This window comes from Topomyia yanbarensis, chromosome 2 (genome assembly GCF_030247195.1).
Source record: "Topomyia yanbarensis strain Yona2022 chromosome 2, ASM3024719v1, whole genome shotgun sequence".
Classification (NCBI taxonomy): domain Eukaryota; kingdom Metazoa; phylum Arthropoda; class Insecta; order Diptera; family Culicidae; genus Topomyia; species Topomyia yanbarensis.
In genome coordinates this window covers 85,061,548-85,078,047 of record NC_080671.1, presented here as the reverse complement: position 1 = coordinate 85,078,047, position 16,500 = coordinate 85,061,548, and the positions used below count along the sequence as shown (strand labels likewise).

At 39.3% G+C, this 16,500-nt stretch overlaps 3 protein-coding genes across 3 annotated transcripts; 2 read left to right on the top strand and 1 right to left on the bottom strand.

The window, feature by feature from the left end:
• Positions 1-1,676: 1,676 nt before the first annotated feature.
• On the top strand, positions 1,677-3,178 carry LOC131678697 (uncharacterized). Its single transcript, XM_058958961.1, has 4 exons — positions 1,677-1,878; positions 2,019-2,166; positions 2,411-2,699; positions 2,761-3,178. The coding sequence occupies exons 1-4, from the start codon at positions 1,864-1,866 to the stop codon at positions 3,098-3,100; spliced, it is 792 nt and encodes a 263-aa protein (XP_058814944.1). The 5' UTR covers positions 1,677-1,863; the 3' UTR covers positions 3,101-3,178.
• Positions 3,167-4,902, bottom strand: LOC131678695 (coiled-coil domain-containing protein 97). The gene is made up of 2 exons (XM_058958959.1): positions 4,833-4,902; positions 3,167-4,734 (listed from the first exon to the last, which is right to left on the bottom strand). Exons 1-2 carry the CDS (start codon positions 4,842-4,844, stop codon positions 3,556-3,558), a joined length of 1,191 nt encoding a protein of 396 aa, XP_058814942.1. The 5' UTR covers positions 4,845-4,902; the 3' UTR covers positions 3,167-3,555.
• Positions 4,903-8,165: 3,263 nt separating this feature from the next.
• Positions 8,166-9,652, top strand: LOC131678696 (transforming growth factor beta regulator 1). The gene is made up of 2 exons (XM_058958960.1): positions 8,166-8,490; positions 8,562-9,652. Exons 1-2 carry the CDS (start codon positions 8,251-8,253, stop codon positions 9,486-9,488), a joined length of 1,167 nt encoding a protein of 388 aa, XP_058814943.1. The 5' UTR covers positions 8,166-8,250; the 3' UTR covers positions 9,489-9,652.
• The last annotated feature ends 6,848 nt before the right edge of the window (positions 9,653-16,500 follow it).

Genomic DNA, 16,500 nt, shown 5'->3' with positions numbered 1-16,500 from the left:
TAAGCTTTCGACAAGGTGCCGCACAACATTGCGGTTATGAAACTGCAGCGACTAGGATTTCCTCCGTGGGTAACCTGAGGGCTACAATCTTATCTTTCTGAAAGATCCGCTTTTGTTAGAATCGGCAAGCGTATTTGAAACGCCAACTGGTGTCCCTCAAGGAAGTCGCCTAGGGCCACTTATCTTTTTATTATTCATCAGCGATCGCTGCACCCCCATCAAGTCTGTAAAACTGATCTGAAAGTCTTTCGTTCAATTGCTTCAGGGCTCGACTCAGCTGTGCTCCAAAAGGATATAGTCAATATCGAAAAGTGGTATTCGCTTAATGGAATCAACGTCGATAAAATATGTAAGGTGATAAATTTTAGGCGCTCTAAGACGCAGCGAATATACCCTTGAAGCCAGTGTCATCGAAAGTGTGGATTCTATCCGTGACCTGGTAGTGTTATTTGACAGAAAACTTCACTTCGCCGACCACATCACTGCTTTAACGGTTAAAACTTTTGCAACATTGAGTTTTTTTAAACGACACACTACTGATTTGAAGGATTTCTACGCACTGAAATCTATTGGGATTTTCGATTGATTGACACCGGTGTAGTGGAGTACACTGAAACCGCACCGTTTTTGCACTTTCTAGCAGAAGTTCAGAAAACTGGGTATGTTCCATTGACACTTCTGCTAGAAAGTGCAAAACTAGTGCACTACACTACACCGGTGTCAATTGAGCATTGCAAGATAACGTCATACGAGTAAAAATGCTCGAAAAAATTACAGTTCAGCGAGCTTGTTTGTATGGTGTTAGAATTCGAACCGAGTTTCTTGTACTGGATGAAACCAAACATTTTTTAAGTCCATGTAAACAAGCTCTCTGAGCTGTCAGAAAAGTTATACATTTTCATGCAATTGAATACTTTACGCTGACGTCACAAATTAACTGAGTGTTCATTTTTGACAGTTCGCTTGTACTGTTTACATGGACTTAGAAAAATTCTTTACGATTTTCTTCGAGCGAATCTAATGGTCCACAAATTTTTCTAAGTTCATGTAAACAGAACAAGCGAATTGACAAGAAAACTGAGGTTACCTGTGCCTGTAAAAAATCTAATGCTCAATCAATCAAGAATCCCAATTGGCTTGACACCAGAGATGCCAGATACTTTTTTCAAATGTCTGCAAATAATAATTTTTAAAGTCTGGGAAGTACCAAAAAATGTCTAAAATAGATAAAGCTGTAATTTGAAACTAGTGTAACCAAAAGCCTTTATTTTCAAAAATCTGTAAATATCTGCAACCAAACTAAAAGAACTGCAAATATCTGCAAGCAAATAAAAAAAATCTGCAAATATCTGCGTCATCGAAAAAATCTACAGCTGAAATCAAAAGTCTGCGAATTTGCAGACATGTCTGCAAATCTGGCATCTCTGCTTGGCACCAGAGCTTCCAACAGCGTTACCACCCACCATTACGCCTTGTGTTACAAAAAGAGCTTTCGAAGCTTTCGTGCAAAGCGCCTATCGTAGCATGTATTTCCTTGCGTACAAAATGTCTGCGAATGGAAACGAATGTGCGGCAAAATAACATCAATGTATCGCCGAATTGTGCGCTTTTGGCGAATATTACTACCCACAAGCTGGAATGCACCATCCGCAGTGTATGTGTGCACGTTATAGATGTAGCAAATACAAATATAATTTGTATTTGGATGTAGTAAGTAGGCATTTTTCCAAATGTCAAAAAATTGTGCCATTGCTCGCAAAATAACCCGGAAAAGAAGTTTTAAAATTTTCATTGTGTGAAAACCGGTGAAGGCAAATAAGCCTCAAAATAGCGACCCCAACGTTGGAAAATCGTCGTTCCTGCATGGAGCTGATGAAGGTAGACGAAGAAAATTGCCCGCCAAAGCGGAAAACTGTTGCGATTTGTTTTGTTGTTATTGCTGTTGCGTTTTCTGTTTGTTGTTAACTTCCCTGTTCGATTGATCGATATACCTACATGTTTGCTTGATTATTCACCAGGATCGATTTTGGATGCAAATTCAACGGGATGTCGGGCTGATACCGGAACATATAATAAACATTTTAGACTTTTGTGGCTACTCAGCCAACTGCGCTCTGGAAGCTATCGACAATGAAAAGTTGAAAATTGTTGAACAGGAAGCGAAAGGTAAGACGACTTCGAATTGAAATTTGATCAATAATTAAAATTTTTATCTATTGCCGTATTAAAATATTGAGTTTTCCAACGTCTATTCGAGTTTGACATCGAACGAAAAAAGATTTTTACAAAAAAGTAATGAAAAATAGGGTTGCATATATTTAAACGACGTATTTAAAATTGACCTATTGCCATACAACGTCATTCCTCAACATGTAATATAAATGGTATTGTAACTATATAACTTTTCCAGAAATTCCACAAATTCTTCGCATCCCTAGCAATGACGAACAACAGATGAAGAAATACTTTGGAAAGTTTTATCGCAACCCGCAAAATTTTCACATTCTAAGTGGTGAAGCGCAGCAGATCATAATGATCGGTGTGCATCTGCGGCAAAAAGGCATTAGCAGCTACTTGAAAATCGACGAGTTGACCCGACCCCGCGAGCGACGAAGAAAGGAAGGCGTACCCGAAACCGGCTCATTAGAGCAATCGGCTCGAACGCTAGCCGAGCGGATTCATAGCTTCTACTTCAATCGGTAAAATTCATTCTAATTCAAAAAACACCCTGATAATTTGTAATGTAATTTCAATTTTCAGTTGTGACGGGTCCCCTCAGAATATCGAATTCTGCAATACGGTAGGTGCGGTTCAGGTAACTTCTGAAATCGGCGACGATGGAAACATAGTTGGGTATGTTACTTGTCCCTTTTGTCAGACGGACAAAAAGTTACGAGTGTCTCAGGACCGGACCGGACATTGGGTTTTAGCGAATATTGTTGCCCATATGAATCGGCATTTGACCAGTATAAGTAATTCCAACCCCAATTTGCCGGAGGATTCAACTGCAAACAAGAAGCTAAAACTAGAACCTTTGGATTTCGATGAATCATCACAGTACAGTTCTAACGCCTATGGCTTCAACGTGTCCATAACATAAATCTGGTGAAGACTTTAAGTAGACTATCATCCACTTTTGTGGTTTTCCAATAAAGAGTAAAATGTGTAACGTGCTCCGGTGGGGGTCAATTTATAATTTATTTCACACTCAAACAACACAATAACAACACAACAGGTACCTAACACATTAAAACGCCTAATAGTCTTCAACCCAAGTACTCAGCTTTAGCGCTATTCTATATAAATAGAATGCCAAGTCTCAATATTGTTTTGCCCAGCTGCTAGCGGCCAGTCGTAAGTTCGGGCAGCAGATATAAGAAAACTATTAGGACCTCGAACATCGTTATTCATTTGATAAGGTTCAACGTGATGTCCGGAAAGAAAACAAATCTGCTCTAAGCGTCATAAATGCATTACAAATGTTTGACTTTTTTGGATAATATATTATACGACATAGATATTAACTTACACATAATTCGCGCACATTTCTAAACTCTACCCATCACTATCATATTCACAGTTTACGTCTCTCATCTTATCATTCATCTGCTCCATATTTTTCTGATTCTTCAAGTGCTGATCGATATGTCTCATATACACATCCAGATCGTCTTCCTCGTCATCATCTAGCTGCATGCATGACGACTCCTTTTGCTCAAATTCTTCACAAATCTCATCAGTATCAAAGTATCGTTCCTGCTCATCCTGTTCAACAATATCCAGATTATCGTACTCCAAACTTTCATCAATCTTCGAATAGTCGAATTCGTCGTCTTCGCCTGATATAAACTTAGCATACATCGTTCCAACAAATTCGTCCCTCAGCAAGCTCCGCTCCCCCGAAGTTAGCAAATTCATCGGGACGGAAAATTTCTTATTTCTTTTCTTCGCCGCCAGTTCTTGTTGTATACTTTTCTGTCGCTCCTCTTCTTCCTGATCAAAGTTACCCCACTGAGCCCTAGAGAATGCCGGCGAATCCGGTGGCTTCTCCCAGTACCTATCTCCATCGTCATCATCAATTGGATCCGTCATTTCTTCCATTATCTTTTCGTCATTTTCTTGCTCCTTTCGCAACGCATCCGCATTATCTCGATCTATTCCGTTAAAAAGAATTGTTACCAGGCTGTCATTTTTCGTCCCGGCCGCATCCCTCGCCTTGCGCTCTCTTTCCGTCAAATACTGGCCAACTAGTTGCTCGTAAAGCAGTGGTTCCCGTTGCATCATTTCCATTTCGCTGAAATAATTTCCATCCTGAACGAGCTGCTTCAGGGCTGCATACCTTCTATTGCGGACCTGCCGCTCGTGACCACCATTTTGCGTGCGACGAATTTTCTCCAAATAGTAATCCACCTCATACCGTTCGTCCGGACTGTAGCCGCTAGTTTGGGGTTCCTGTTCGAAGAACTTTAGGTGATCCTCCTTAAGAAATAACCCAAACCGGGAAAGAAATATCGGGTGACTCTTTTCCAGTACTTGCTTGAGTATGTCATATTTTTCCTCAGAGGTAAGTTCCGGATCGTTGATTTGCTGGCTTTTATAGAACACTTTTTGATCACGGCGAATGTAGTCGAACAGCTCCGATTCTGTGATCAAAACACTGTTTATCTGATCATTATCCACCGATGGTAGAAGATTAAGGGTGTCATTTTCCGGCTGACAAGAAACGTCTTGTTCCTAGCAGTTCATGTTGATGACAGTTTATATATAAACGCACATGAAAAAGTATATAAAAATGATTATTGGTCATTAAAACATCAATATCAAATACTTACCGTCGGCTGCATCGTAAATTTTACTCACCGAATCGTTCAATTTGTTTACATAATATAAGCGAGTCGTGTGGGTGTGCGTGTAGTTGGCCCATCATGGCCCACACGCTCGTTCAACATAACTCGAAAGTAAGTAGCCAGCAACCCAATTTCATATTACGGTTAAAATAAAGTACCCAATTATGAGTATTTTTACACCCAATTCCGACTAGGAATACTCATTTATTGGTAAACCTCACATATCCAATCATGAGTACAAATCATATACGTCAAAAAATGGATACTTTTATCGCAATTTACAGAATTAAATATAATGAAATAACCTATTTTCGGAAACTTCCTGGGCAGAACAAAGACGAAAGAGATTAGTTCGAATCAGTGAAAATGCGAGATTGACCGATTTTAATAATTTAACGTCAACGCTTTTTTGGGAAAAAAGCGATACTTGCAAATGTAAACAATGAATTACTAAATGACATTTTTTATACATACATTTTTTATACATACAAATGAAGGCTTCGAAGCCAGCCCCCTGCTAGACAGCCATTTTGTCATAGCCAACATCTGCCTTTGTTAAAATCAAAACAACCCAATGCTATTACACGGGCGACATGAGCCTAGAGGCGGCTAGGCCCATCATATGCAATGTACTGGATACTAAGGTGTGGCAATGCCGTATTGCTCTCTCGCTCAATTTATGTATCTTTATTACGTAATAAAGTTCAACTCCATATATTTTCCATATATCTGCTGTCCACGTGCTTTACAGAGATCGAGCGAGAGAGCAATAGCCAAGGCAATAGCATTGCCACACCTTAGTATCAACCTCATTGCATCATATGTTGACTGTCAAAGTCTGTATATCTTCATATCGGATGACAGGAGTGAAACCCCCCTGTTCGAAACGCAACAAATGGACATAATAATTAGGTACAGGTAGCCTTAGTTTTGAGTTTGAATCAAAATATTAAAATTTGAGTTCTTTTTACTCAAATGCAAAATATGAGAGAAACCATTTCACTAGCCATTTCATGTTTATAATATTCTGGTTGCAGTTGAAAATCGAAATAGTGCGAACTTGCGCCTTTCTCCTCTTTAAAGCGTGTGCAACCAAAGCGCCACTGGCGTAGATGATGGGCAAGTTAATTCTCTAACATTACATGTACACAAGATGCGCATTAGTTGCCCACTCTGCAAATAGGGAAAAAACAAAAGGCGTAAGTTCAATATTTCGATTTTAAGCTGCCATCAGAATATATCTTTAAAGAAATTAATCGGCATTTAAATTTTTTTTTTCCTGAACCTCCCAGCATTAATGCGATGTATGTACCTCGGTCAGTCCATACATTTCAGGAACATTTCTCTTCCTAGATAACATGCAGATTACGATCTCGTAGTAACGACAGGATTTGAAAAAATCAATAGGAATGAGGTTAATGCAACGATAATAATAAAACCATGATTTTCACTGTGACAGTACAGTAATTTTACAATAATTTACAGTAAATTATAGTGTTATGCTACAACACAAAAACAATAAACTTTGACGTTTCTACAGTAATTTTCCATGTAAAATCGACTTTTACAGTAAAAAGGTGGGTGTTTACACACAGAAAAAAAAAATATTGGTAAAAGTAAGAGTATTCCGCTCTTAGCAAAAAATAACCAACGCCAACTATTAGGTTGAAGGTAAAACTTTTAAATTACTCTAGAATAATAATCAAAGTAAAAGTTATCCTTTTAAGCCAATGAAGAATAGTACTCAAAACAAAAGTTTTATTTTCAAACTAAGAGTATGCGTTGGTTGTTTTTTGCTAAGAGTGAAAAACTCTTATTTTTACCAACATTTTTTTTCTGTGTGTATGTATCTTAACATTGAAAAAATCGATTTCTCTTCATTTTTTCTAGAAAACGGTAAAATTTAATGTGGATTTACTGTATCAGTTTTTTGCTGAACAGTAAAATTGATTGTCACATGATATTTTATTATAAATCTACTGCGAGAACTCTGCGTTGAACAATATGTTTAAACAGTAATAATTGTAATATTTATTCTTTTATTATTGTTTGTAGGGTAAATGCTGTTCTAAAATTCTATTCGGGCTACCGTTGGTTTTCCTGAATGCTTCCGCGTTTTCCCCTTCACAGCAAGAGCTTTTAGTTGACATCCGACTTTAAGTATTTGTTCAGTGTATTTTTCTTACCCAAAACTTTAAAACTTTGAGATTACTCAAGGGATAAGTTAATTTTAATGAACTGAAAACTCATTTTCTGGCAGTTTGCTTCGATTCAGAAATTTGAGTCACATTAACGTAGTAAATGAAATTTCAAATTGTACTACATTTCTATATGGAATGGTTTATCTCATATGGGACATTGCATGCTGACATCATCGTAGTGAAAGTGTTCGAAAACATAACAGTTCAGCGAGCTTATTTACATGGTGTTACAATTCAAAAGTAACTCGACCCAAATTCCTGGCAGTCGGTGGAATATAAAGTGCTCTAAGTTCATGTAAACAAGCTCTCTGAACTACCCGAAAAGTGAGGTTAAACATGTTCAAGCAATGCTCTATTTTGTTTTAAATAGAAAGTATTCAAATTCACCCACACTCAAAACTGAGTAAGCGAGAAAAACTCACTTTTTGACAACTTCACGACAAACATGTGATTACGGCTTGAAAGCCAACTGTCAAAATTCTCTTTGAAAGGAAATTCCAGACAAACCGTTACTCACCAATCACAGATGTTGGTAGTAGACTAAAGAGAAGTTTTCTCTTTCATTAACTGCTATGAACTGTGTTTAGCCAGTAACGGTTTGTCCGGAATATCCTTTCAAAGAGAATTTTGACAGTTGGCTTTTAAGCCGTAATCATATTTTGGTTGCAGCTGAAAATCGAAATATTGAACTTGAGCCTTTCGCTTTTTCCCTATTTGCAGAGTGGGCAACTAATGCGCATCTTGTGCACATGTTAGAGAATCAACAACTTGCGCATCATCTACACCAGTTGCGCTTTAGTTGCACAAGCTAAAAATAGAAGAAAAACCGAAAGGCACAAGTTCACTATTTCGATTTTCAACTGCAACCAGAATATGTTTGTCGAGACGTACTTTTTATGAAATTAAGTTGCTGGCCACTCACTTTTGAGTTTTGTTGAACCAGCGTGTATGGCGCATTTTAATCAACACCCCTCCCTCGTGCAAATGACAGTCAAGCTTCTGTCAATTTGACGCTGAGAAAAGTCAAAACAAACACTTCGCGCCCCCCTTCCACTTTGTCTAAAAGCTCATGTTTTTTGAAACAGTGTGCGTGTGTTTCTGCATTCGTGTAAGCAGTTTATAAGCAAAAAGAGACGAGTGAGCGTTTTAATACAACTCCGCGTTTGCTTTTGAGGGCATATTTATCGCATATTTTTTCTTGAATGAAAAACCTCACGTTGGTGGCAGCAAATCGACGCGATTACGTATATGCTGTTGGCTTGCTGCAAGTGCAAAAAAAATTCCATCGATTTCAACTACTGGACGGGAATCGAGTGCTCTGCTGGCTGTTGAGCGCAATGCAGAGCTCACTTCCGTTTCCCGCGGTCCCGAACCAGGCGGTAAACGAAAAATACCGGAGGAAATATCGACGATTGAAGCGAATCATGAAAAATTTAATCTTTGTAAGTGGCGTGTGTGTCAGTAAAAATGTGCCATGGGTTATCCGTAAAACGAGTTTGTTTTTCGATTACAGGAAAATGCTGCGTTGTGCGATCATGTTGCTCAGATCCAGGAAAACATTCTATTAGTGAAGGAGGAGCGAAGGTATCTGCTGAAGAAGTTACTGGAGCACGAGAATGATATGGAAACCCAGATGGGCAGACCGTGCAGTAAGTTGAACGAACTGATCGCCAGTAGTTTGCCACCAAAAAGACAATACAAAAAACGTTCCAATGTCGATGCCAACGCCGGTGAAGATTCGTCCAAGAAGGGCACGAAACAACCCAGAAAACCTCGTGCCAATGCTAACGCGGAGAAGAACGCTACCAAGAAAAGTCTTCAAAGCATATCGCTGAACAAAACGGGTCATCCGACTTACCCGATAACTATCGGAGGGTTCACGATTTTCAATCTGGGTGAAATCGCTTCAGATAGAGTTGCTTACAATACCGAGTATACAATCTACCCGATAGGTTACACGGTGACACGTCCATACGGTCATCTGAAAGACCCTACGAAAAAGTGCATTTACACCTGTCGTGTTCTGGACAACGGAGAAACGCCAAGGTTCGAAATAATACCGGAGAATGATACCGCCCTGACGATAGCAGGTAATTCCACCGATGCGTGCCATTCAACTTTGCTGCAGTGCATCAACGCCTCGCTAGACTGCCGTAGCATAGATGGGCGACCGGCTGGTGACTGGTTTTTCGGCCTGTCACATCCAACCATCTGTAGCCTGATACAGAGCTTTCCGAGCTCGAAGAAGTGCGCCAACTACCGCGGTATTAAGAAGGAAAACTTTGCCAACATGGACAAGGAGAACGATCCGTCGCTGAACTACGAGGCACTGCAGAGACATATCACCATCTCGGCGTACCATACGGTTCCGGAGATCAAGGAAGAACCACCGGATGAGCTACTGGATCATTCGGACGGAAATTCGTTTAGTTTATCCTAGGGGAAGAAAATTAATGTGCTGATTTTTGTTTCAAGACACGGGAGAAAGAGTTTGCTTAATGTGCTAAGTGATGTGCGTTTGGAGTAGGACCTGAATAAATAATTATGTCTTTTAAATAAATTTCTGGTTTCAAGCTAGTGATTATGTATCATTCCGAATACACATAAGATTGCGGAAAGTTCCACGTGTCCTTGTTTGAATTTTGAGGAAAATGTTTCTCAATTTATTTCATTGCACGGCATGGTCAAAAAAGAATAACGTTTCAAGTGATTTGTCAGCTTCACAACTTCATAGCTGCAAAAGAATTGTACAGCATTCTCGTCCCGTAATGTACTCTTTTTAATTTGCTAGAGTGTACCAGCTAGCAAATTTTCAAAAGAGGGCGAGGCGTCATCGCAGAAGTTTAAAATTTCATTTAAAATTAATAAGATAAAAAATACACGTTTTTCCAAAAAGGTAATAATCTAAATTCAATTTTTATATTCTTTTCGAATAAACTTTTGATTGTGGACAAACTTATTTTTTCATATGTAGCGATCGACTGAGGGGGTTTTTACGAATCATATTGTTTTTAAAACTCGATTGTTTTTTCTATCTTTTAAGCCAAAAAATAAAATTAATAAATAAATTCACATCACAAACTAACAAGAAGATAGCAAAATTCTTCAAACTATTCGGACGCCCTTTTCTTAACTGGAAAATAGAGTACTTTGACCAAAACTGTGACAGAGTCTTATAGAAAGCAGATACAATACGGATTCAACCACCAACGACATAGGCTTACAACATTCTACCTTCTCATCTCTCTCAGAAGAAAAGCTAGAGTTCTCCGCTGCGACCAATAGGACTAGGCCACCCAGGGGCAAAGGGGTCTCAGAGGCGCTGTTGGGTTATATTTTGGAGTACCAACTATTTTATCAAACTTTTATCTTACTGTTTGATTTAGGATTTTTATTAAGGTTTATGCAGGGTAATTAAATTGATTAGGTGCTTACAATTTGGGTTGATCGACAAATTGCTCTTTTTCGTTGTTCAACCCCGCACATAGGGTTAGAGATTTTTCATAAGAGATTTTTTCTAACACGAGGAAGTGAATGATCTTAAGCTTAAAACCTTTATAATCGAAAAAACGAGTTTACTATACGGTATAGTTTTCTTCTCCTTTCACACTGTATTCTGCTGCATGACGTTTCTTCGTGAAACCTCACTGTCAGCAAATCTATCACGGTCGAATGAGGGGTCTCATTGGAACATACCCCCGCCCGTAAACCTTGGTTAGGGCCAGGAACTCCTGGAATACTGGAACTAGGTTTGCTAGACGTCCAAAACAGCCAGTGCTGTGGTTCGCACCAACGTCTGCCGTACTCTACCGATTTTTTTTCAGGAAACACTGCTTCGATCCTCCCCCGAGTCCTCTGGTTCCTTGCCGCCTCGCCAAACACCAAGACCAGAACCTGGAACCACCTACATCTACGCGTAATTATTGGGAGGGTATTCCTTTAGCCATCTGTGCCAGAAACTGTCGGTGATGAGCCGCGCCAACTTCCAGCTGCTTCTTAGTGTTGAACGACTATCTTTCGGGCTCGTAAGCAGTAACTTGATACCAGATGAGTTCATTAGCAAGAAATGGTTTGGTGTTAATGCTTTCTGATCGCCAGACTCCAGTGGAATGTAGGTAACAATATCGGTTCTAGTGTTTCGTCATCGGGTACCATCCAGTGTCGCTCCGATTACCACACTGACCGAGCGAACGAGATTCTCCCGTGCACCGCCCATGTGCGGGGAAGCAGATGGAATGAACTTTCATGTTGTTTGTGAGGTAGTAAGTTTTTCCGCCATCATCTTGTTGTGCACTTTCAGTTCGTGCTAGTGCCCTGGAAACAGATGGCATTGTCAGACCAGAATTCCCGCGGCATACCACGGGAGACCAAGCGTTGGACAGCCATGATGCACGACTCCACAATCAGCGAGTGTACCACTTCCTGATGGATGGCTCTGTTAGTGAGACACGTAAAGAGGGCTACCCAGTACTTGACGTTGCTTCTGCTCATTCTGACAAGCACCGGCCTGAAATTCAGCCCAGTGAAGGTAAATGGCCGGATGAATGAAGTAAGCCGCATTTCCGGTAGCGGGGCCATAGCGGGCAGTCTCGGGGAAGACTTTGCAATTCGGCACCAGACACAGCTTCGTGTGACGTTGTCTAACAATCGATGCAGTTGCGGAATGACGAATTGTTGGCGAATTTAGAAGGTGATTAAATGTTGTTTGGGAGGATTACGGGGAACTTAGCAGCGGTACCGGGTGTGTAGGGTGCCGCACCGATTCAGCCACGGCTCCGCAGAATTCCATTCTTATCGAGGAACGGCCACTTGGTATAGATGTTTCTGACCTTATTCACGACGGTGTATTTCGCTCTTTGTGCACATTGTGTGAGCAAATACCAAGCCTGCTCCTCAGCTTATCTTTTCTTCCGCCGAATGTTGTTCTTGAAACAGAGCACGGTCCGACTGCTAAACCGGGTGAATTCCACCAACGCAGAGTGTGCGAAATGACTGTGGACATTCCTTAATTCTTCCTCAGTTGGCACAATCGGTTGTTGCATAGGCCAATTTCTTTCAGCGACTTAGAAGAAGTCCAGAGGCTGGAACCAACGGCTGTCCATCGTCACCTGCGAACCAATTCCCCACTTCGTCGCGTGATCGGCAACGTTGAATTTCGATGGTACGTACATCCATTTCTTTGGCTCTGCGGTTGTCAGGATCTCGCCGACGCGGAAAACGCAAGGGGAAGCTGTGTAGCAAGTGTTTTGTACCCAACATCAGCTGGACCGGACCTGATTATCACGGTCAACCAGCAATAAATAATACCTTTTGCAAATATGTCAACGACTAGTACAAGAGACATGCGAAACCGCTTACACTGTATTCTCTTTTTGGGGTGAAGTAACCAAAAACCGGGGTCCAAAGTGCTGGACCGGGGCGAGATGTTGGGTATGCGCAAAATATATGTGTTTTGACAACCACAGCCTACCCCTGGGAAAACAACAAACTTGTGATCAGCGATACCACATGTTTTTTTGAAATGTCTGTAGAAGAATAACTAAAATGTCTGTAAAAGTCTGTAGATAGTTGTGTAAATCCTAGTTACACTAAAATTTTACTTTAAAAATAGATTGAAAGTAGAATTCTATTGTGAAGGAATCACTCGTATTCGAAAACAGTCATTCTAGTGCAATTTCACTAAACACTATTACCTTTTTAAAAGTCTGTAGACTTCTGATTACGTCTGTAGGAGACCATCAAAAGTCTGTAAAATACAGACATATCTGTAAATCTGGCATCGCTGCTTGTGATACCGTCTGTGATCGATTGATTTAATCTAAGCGAGAATGGTGCGCTGTGCTTCCCGTCTAATGCCACTATTCTGTCTGCTTCACTCTACTTGGCTGTTAGCTGGGGAGGAAAGCGATGCCCTTTTTGCTTACCTTCCACAGCGAGAGTGGTTGGTGATTTTGTTTTTTTGCGGGTAACATGGAAAGCAAAACTCTAGACCTAAATGAACCGACCATTCGATTCGTAGATGGAATACGATTCATTGCCTGCCCGATACTGATTCAGTGATACATAGGATCAGTTCCGTTTGCAGTAATCAGCTCTAGTTGTGGCAGTGATACTTAGTTGATGGAAACACATGAAATTTAGCAGCTACATGAATCACCAAAGCCTTCGTTAAATGATCTACACTACTACTGGGAATGGTTGCTCGGAGGCGCCAGAGAAGCAATGGAGCTGCAATTGACCATATACGGGAGCAATATATCGTGGGATCCGTATGTTCTCAAGAAGTTGTAAATTGTGCTTCACTTCCTTCCGCTCGACCTCTACAACTGATTCATCCCACGTATACGAACGATAATAATGAACATTGAAGGGAAATACAAAGGATTGTTAAACACGGACTGGTTAGCAATAACGGAACTTGAAATTAGATTCATAAAAACAGCCGCGGCGAATTTTCAGTACGTAATGACCCGTGATTATAGATACTAGTCAGATTAAAGTCTTATTGTGGCTGATTTCCGATCAACTCTATACCGTTTATTCAAAACGGTATAGAGTTTGTTTACAAATGTAAACAAACTGAGTTTATTATGCCAAATAAAAGCTAAGCATTGACTCTTTATCGTCCACAAATAATCGAGAAAAATGATATATCTTTATATATTCATTTAATCTTAAGTCAAAATGTCACATATAGTATACCAAAGCTTTGCTAGTATTTTGTAGATGTGATGTTTTGCGTTGTTTCTCCAAGTCGACTGTAGTTAGTATGTTTTTCCGGTTTTTCCAATGCCAAACCTCATATATCTACACTCTCGGTTGCAATACAGCACATGAAATATATCACAACTACACTGTACCAAAACTGTAGCGTTAAATCGAATGATATTCTTGTTGACCTGGCCCTTTAACAATTGGCAGTTGTGTTTTGGATGACTGCCATTTGATTTTTGTTGCAATCAACTTTTCCTCTTTATATGCAAACATCAAATGATAGGCATACAAAAGATAAAACCAAAGTTGTAAAATTCGAAATAGCAATCATTCTGTTTTGAAATGTGATCATTTATTTTTCAACAACTAAAACGTCACATTCGATCAGATAGTCTCATGGTTAATTTATATAGGAAATAGGAAAATCGAACTACTCCAAATATTTTTTCGCATGCATGTCATCAAAAAATTGAATGAAAGTTGCTCGAACAGCAAGTCGATAGTTTTTTGGTTTTAGGTAGACCATCAGTTCAAAGGAATTTGTTTTTATATACTTCGTGATGAAATTGATGCAAACGAATATTATTTTAATTGGTTTATTTAAGAACTATTGGCTATTATAATTAACTTTTGAAAACATCTCTAAATAGTATCTAATAGCTGCTTTTCGGTGAGTTTGTATTTAAAAAAATCCCCTTAAGTAGGACTCACATATTATCGTAGCCTAGATTTTACAAATTCGTATCCATAAACACAAATCAAATGCTTAAAACTTGCTACCGTACTATAAAAAGATGGTTTTTGCATTCCAAATTTTGCTTTGTATAGTTGTCAATCATAATGAATCGAGTCGCGACACTGCACCTTGTAGCTTTAGCATAATTTATGTTACTGAATGAAGTCAGCTGCTGACTGGCCTTTAGCTATTCATTTGAATGCGATTCTATTAAATTTATTAAAGTTAAATCCCATGCTACACTTATTTGTTGTCGGTTATTAATCAAATGTAAGATATATCTAACGCAATCAAACGAAATAAAATAGTAACAATTTTTTAAATAAGATTATAATGAATTTGAAACAAATTCAAAACTCCTTTTATAATTTCCTCTATTTTTACGTTTGACAGATGGGTTCTTTTCAAATGTTTGGCTAGATATGGTATACAAATACAACATTTTTAGTTCAAATCTGTTTAAATAGTAAATAGTCTGAGGTGATACCCGGTTCCGTTGCTCCCTTCAGTATAGTTCGTTTGTTCTCCTCTTAGGATATTACGGAAAGAAGTTACGGAAGTTTGCGGCATCCGATTTGCTCTATTTTTTTGAGATGCGTGGTATTAGAAGAATCCTGATGGACGGCTTTGAACAAAGAGCAACAATATTGATCACAATATATACGCGAACGGAGGTCTTAGTGGAATGTACGTAATGTTTCAAAGGTTTTCTTCCATTTAACTCCAATATTAAACATAGTGGAATTAAATGGAAGAAAACCTTTGAAACATTAATATTGATCAATGATACTCCATATAATTATCACAGATCCTAGCTGTCGAAATCGTACAAGGATATATCTTCACATTCAACGAGAATTTAAAAAGATGCTACCCGTAGGATGCATCCAGTCAGTCGAGATTTAGCGTAGTTTGGATTTACTTCATTTCCAACCAAGTATTTTTTTGAAAATTACTCTTGGTAATAAGAGACGGCAATTCATAGGTACACCTAAAACTATATGTCTGTGCGATGATGTCGTATTTGATACCATCGTATATATAAGAAAAACATCCGTCTTCTCAAGCTTAAATAAATCCAGGACAGGAGTCGTTTGGAAGTTGATTAATATATAGGAACTCAACGGTTTGTTACTTTTTCTGTAATAATGGACAAATTGATACGAGCCGCTGATATTTGAAAATTTCTGTTCGATTGGATCAATACTACGTTTTAGTCACATTCGTTTCGGAGAACCTATTACGCCAAGCTCTTTGAATAGAGGAAATATGCTAGCGGAGCATGTCTGCTTCCATTCACGAACAATAGATACAAAGTTGGCCACATCTAGCGAGTCATAGCTGTAGGTATAATTTGTTCACTGGTCTACCAACTTCTTCGGCCAGGGTTTCATTGGTTTCGAATTCATCGGAGCTTTTCAAAGTCAAGAACTTATATCTCGTTGGTGCAGGAGACGCCAGTTGCTAAAGGTTTATTCAAAATGGTCTCCACGGGAATGCGCTGTTTTCAAATATCCAATCAAATCTTGTTTGGAAATCCGGACGTCTTGTATAGTGTGTAATTTTACTAAATTTTGGATTGTCTTTGAACATTATTAGTTTCTTGTTCGAGGGACATGTGCAATTTCTTTTTCTCACTATTATCACCGAACATGCCATGATCTTTTACTTTTACTTTACGAACATCAGGATAACATTGAGCTATGCGGAGGCATGGGAGCTATACTTCTTAAATCCCTCTCCTCGCGACAGTGAATCGGAATATATTGGGTTAAATATATATGGCATATGGCACGTTCCGTATGTAGCGGCGGCAACAGTCCAGTCGGCGCGGTCATCGGGATAGAACCAAATCCGATCGCATATCGGTTCCTCATGTGGCATGTGGCATATCCTGCAACTCATTGATGTAGGCACCAATTAACAGAGAGTTGGTGTCCGATGAACGCTGTCCTATTCTAAAATGATTAACCAGATCGTGAAACTGACCGTGTACAAACCT

Excerpts from the sequence above, each read along its gene's own strand:
- LOC131678697 (XM_058958961.1), top strand. Across the intron at positions 2,167-2,410 it reads TGTTGAACAGGAAGCGAAAG|AAATTCCACAAATTCTTCGC; the intron begins GTAAGACGACTT and ends TAACTTTTCCAG. Across the intron at positions 2,700-2,760 it reads CATAGCTTCTACTTCAATCG|TTGTGACGGGTCCCCTCAGA; the intron begins GTAAAATTCATT and ends TTCAATTTTCAG.
- LOC131678696 (XM_058958960.1), top strand. The coding sequence starts at position 8,251 with ATGAAAAACCTCACGTTGGTGGCAGCAAATCGACGCGATTACGTATAT. Across the intron at positions 8,491-8,561 it reads TCATGAAAAATTTAATCTTT|GAAAATGCTGCGTTGTGCGA; the intron begins GTAAGTGGCGTG and ends TTTCGATTACAG.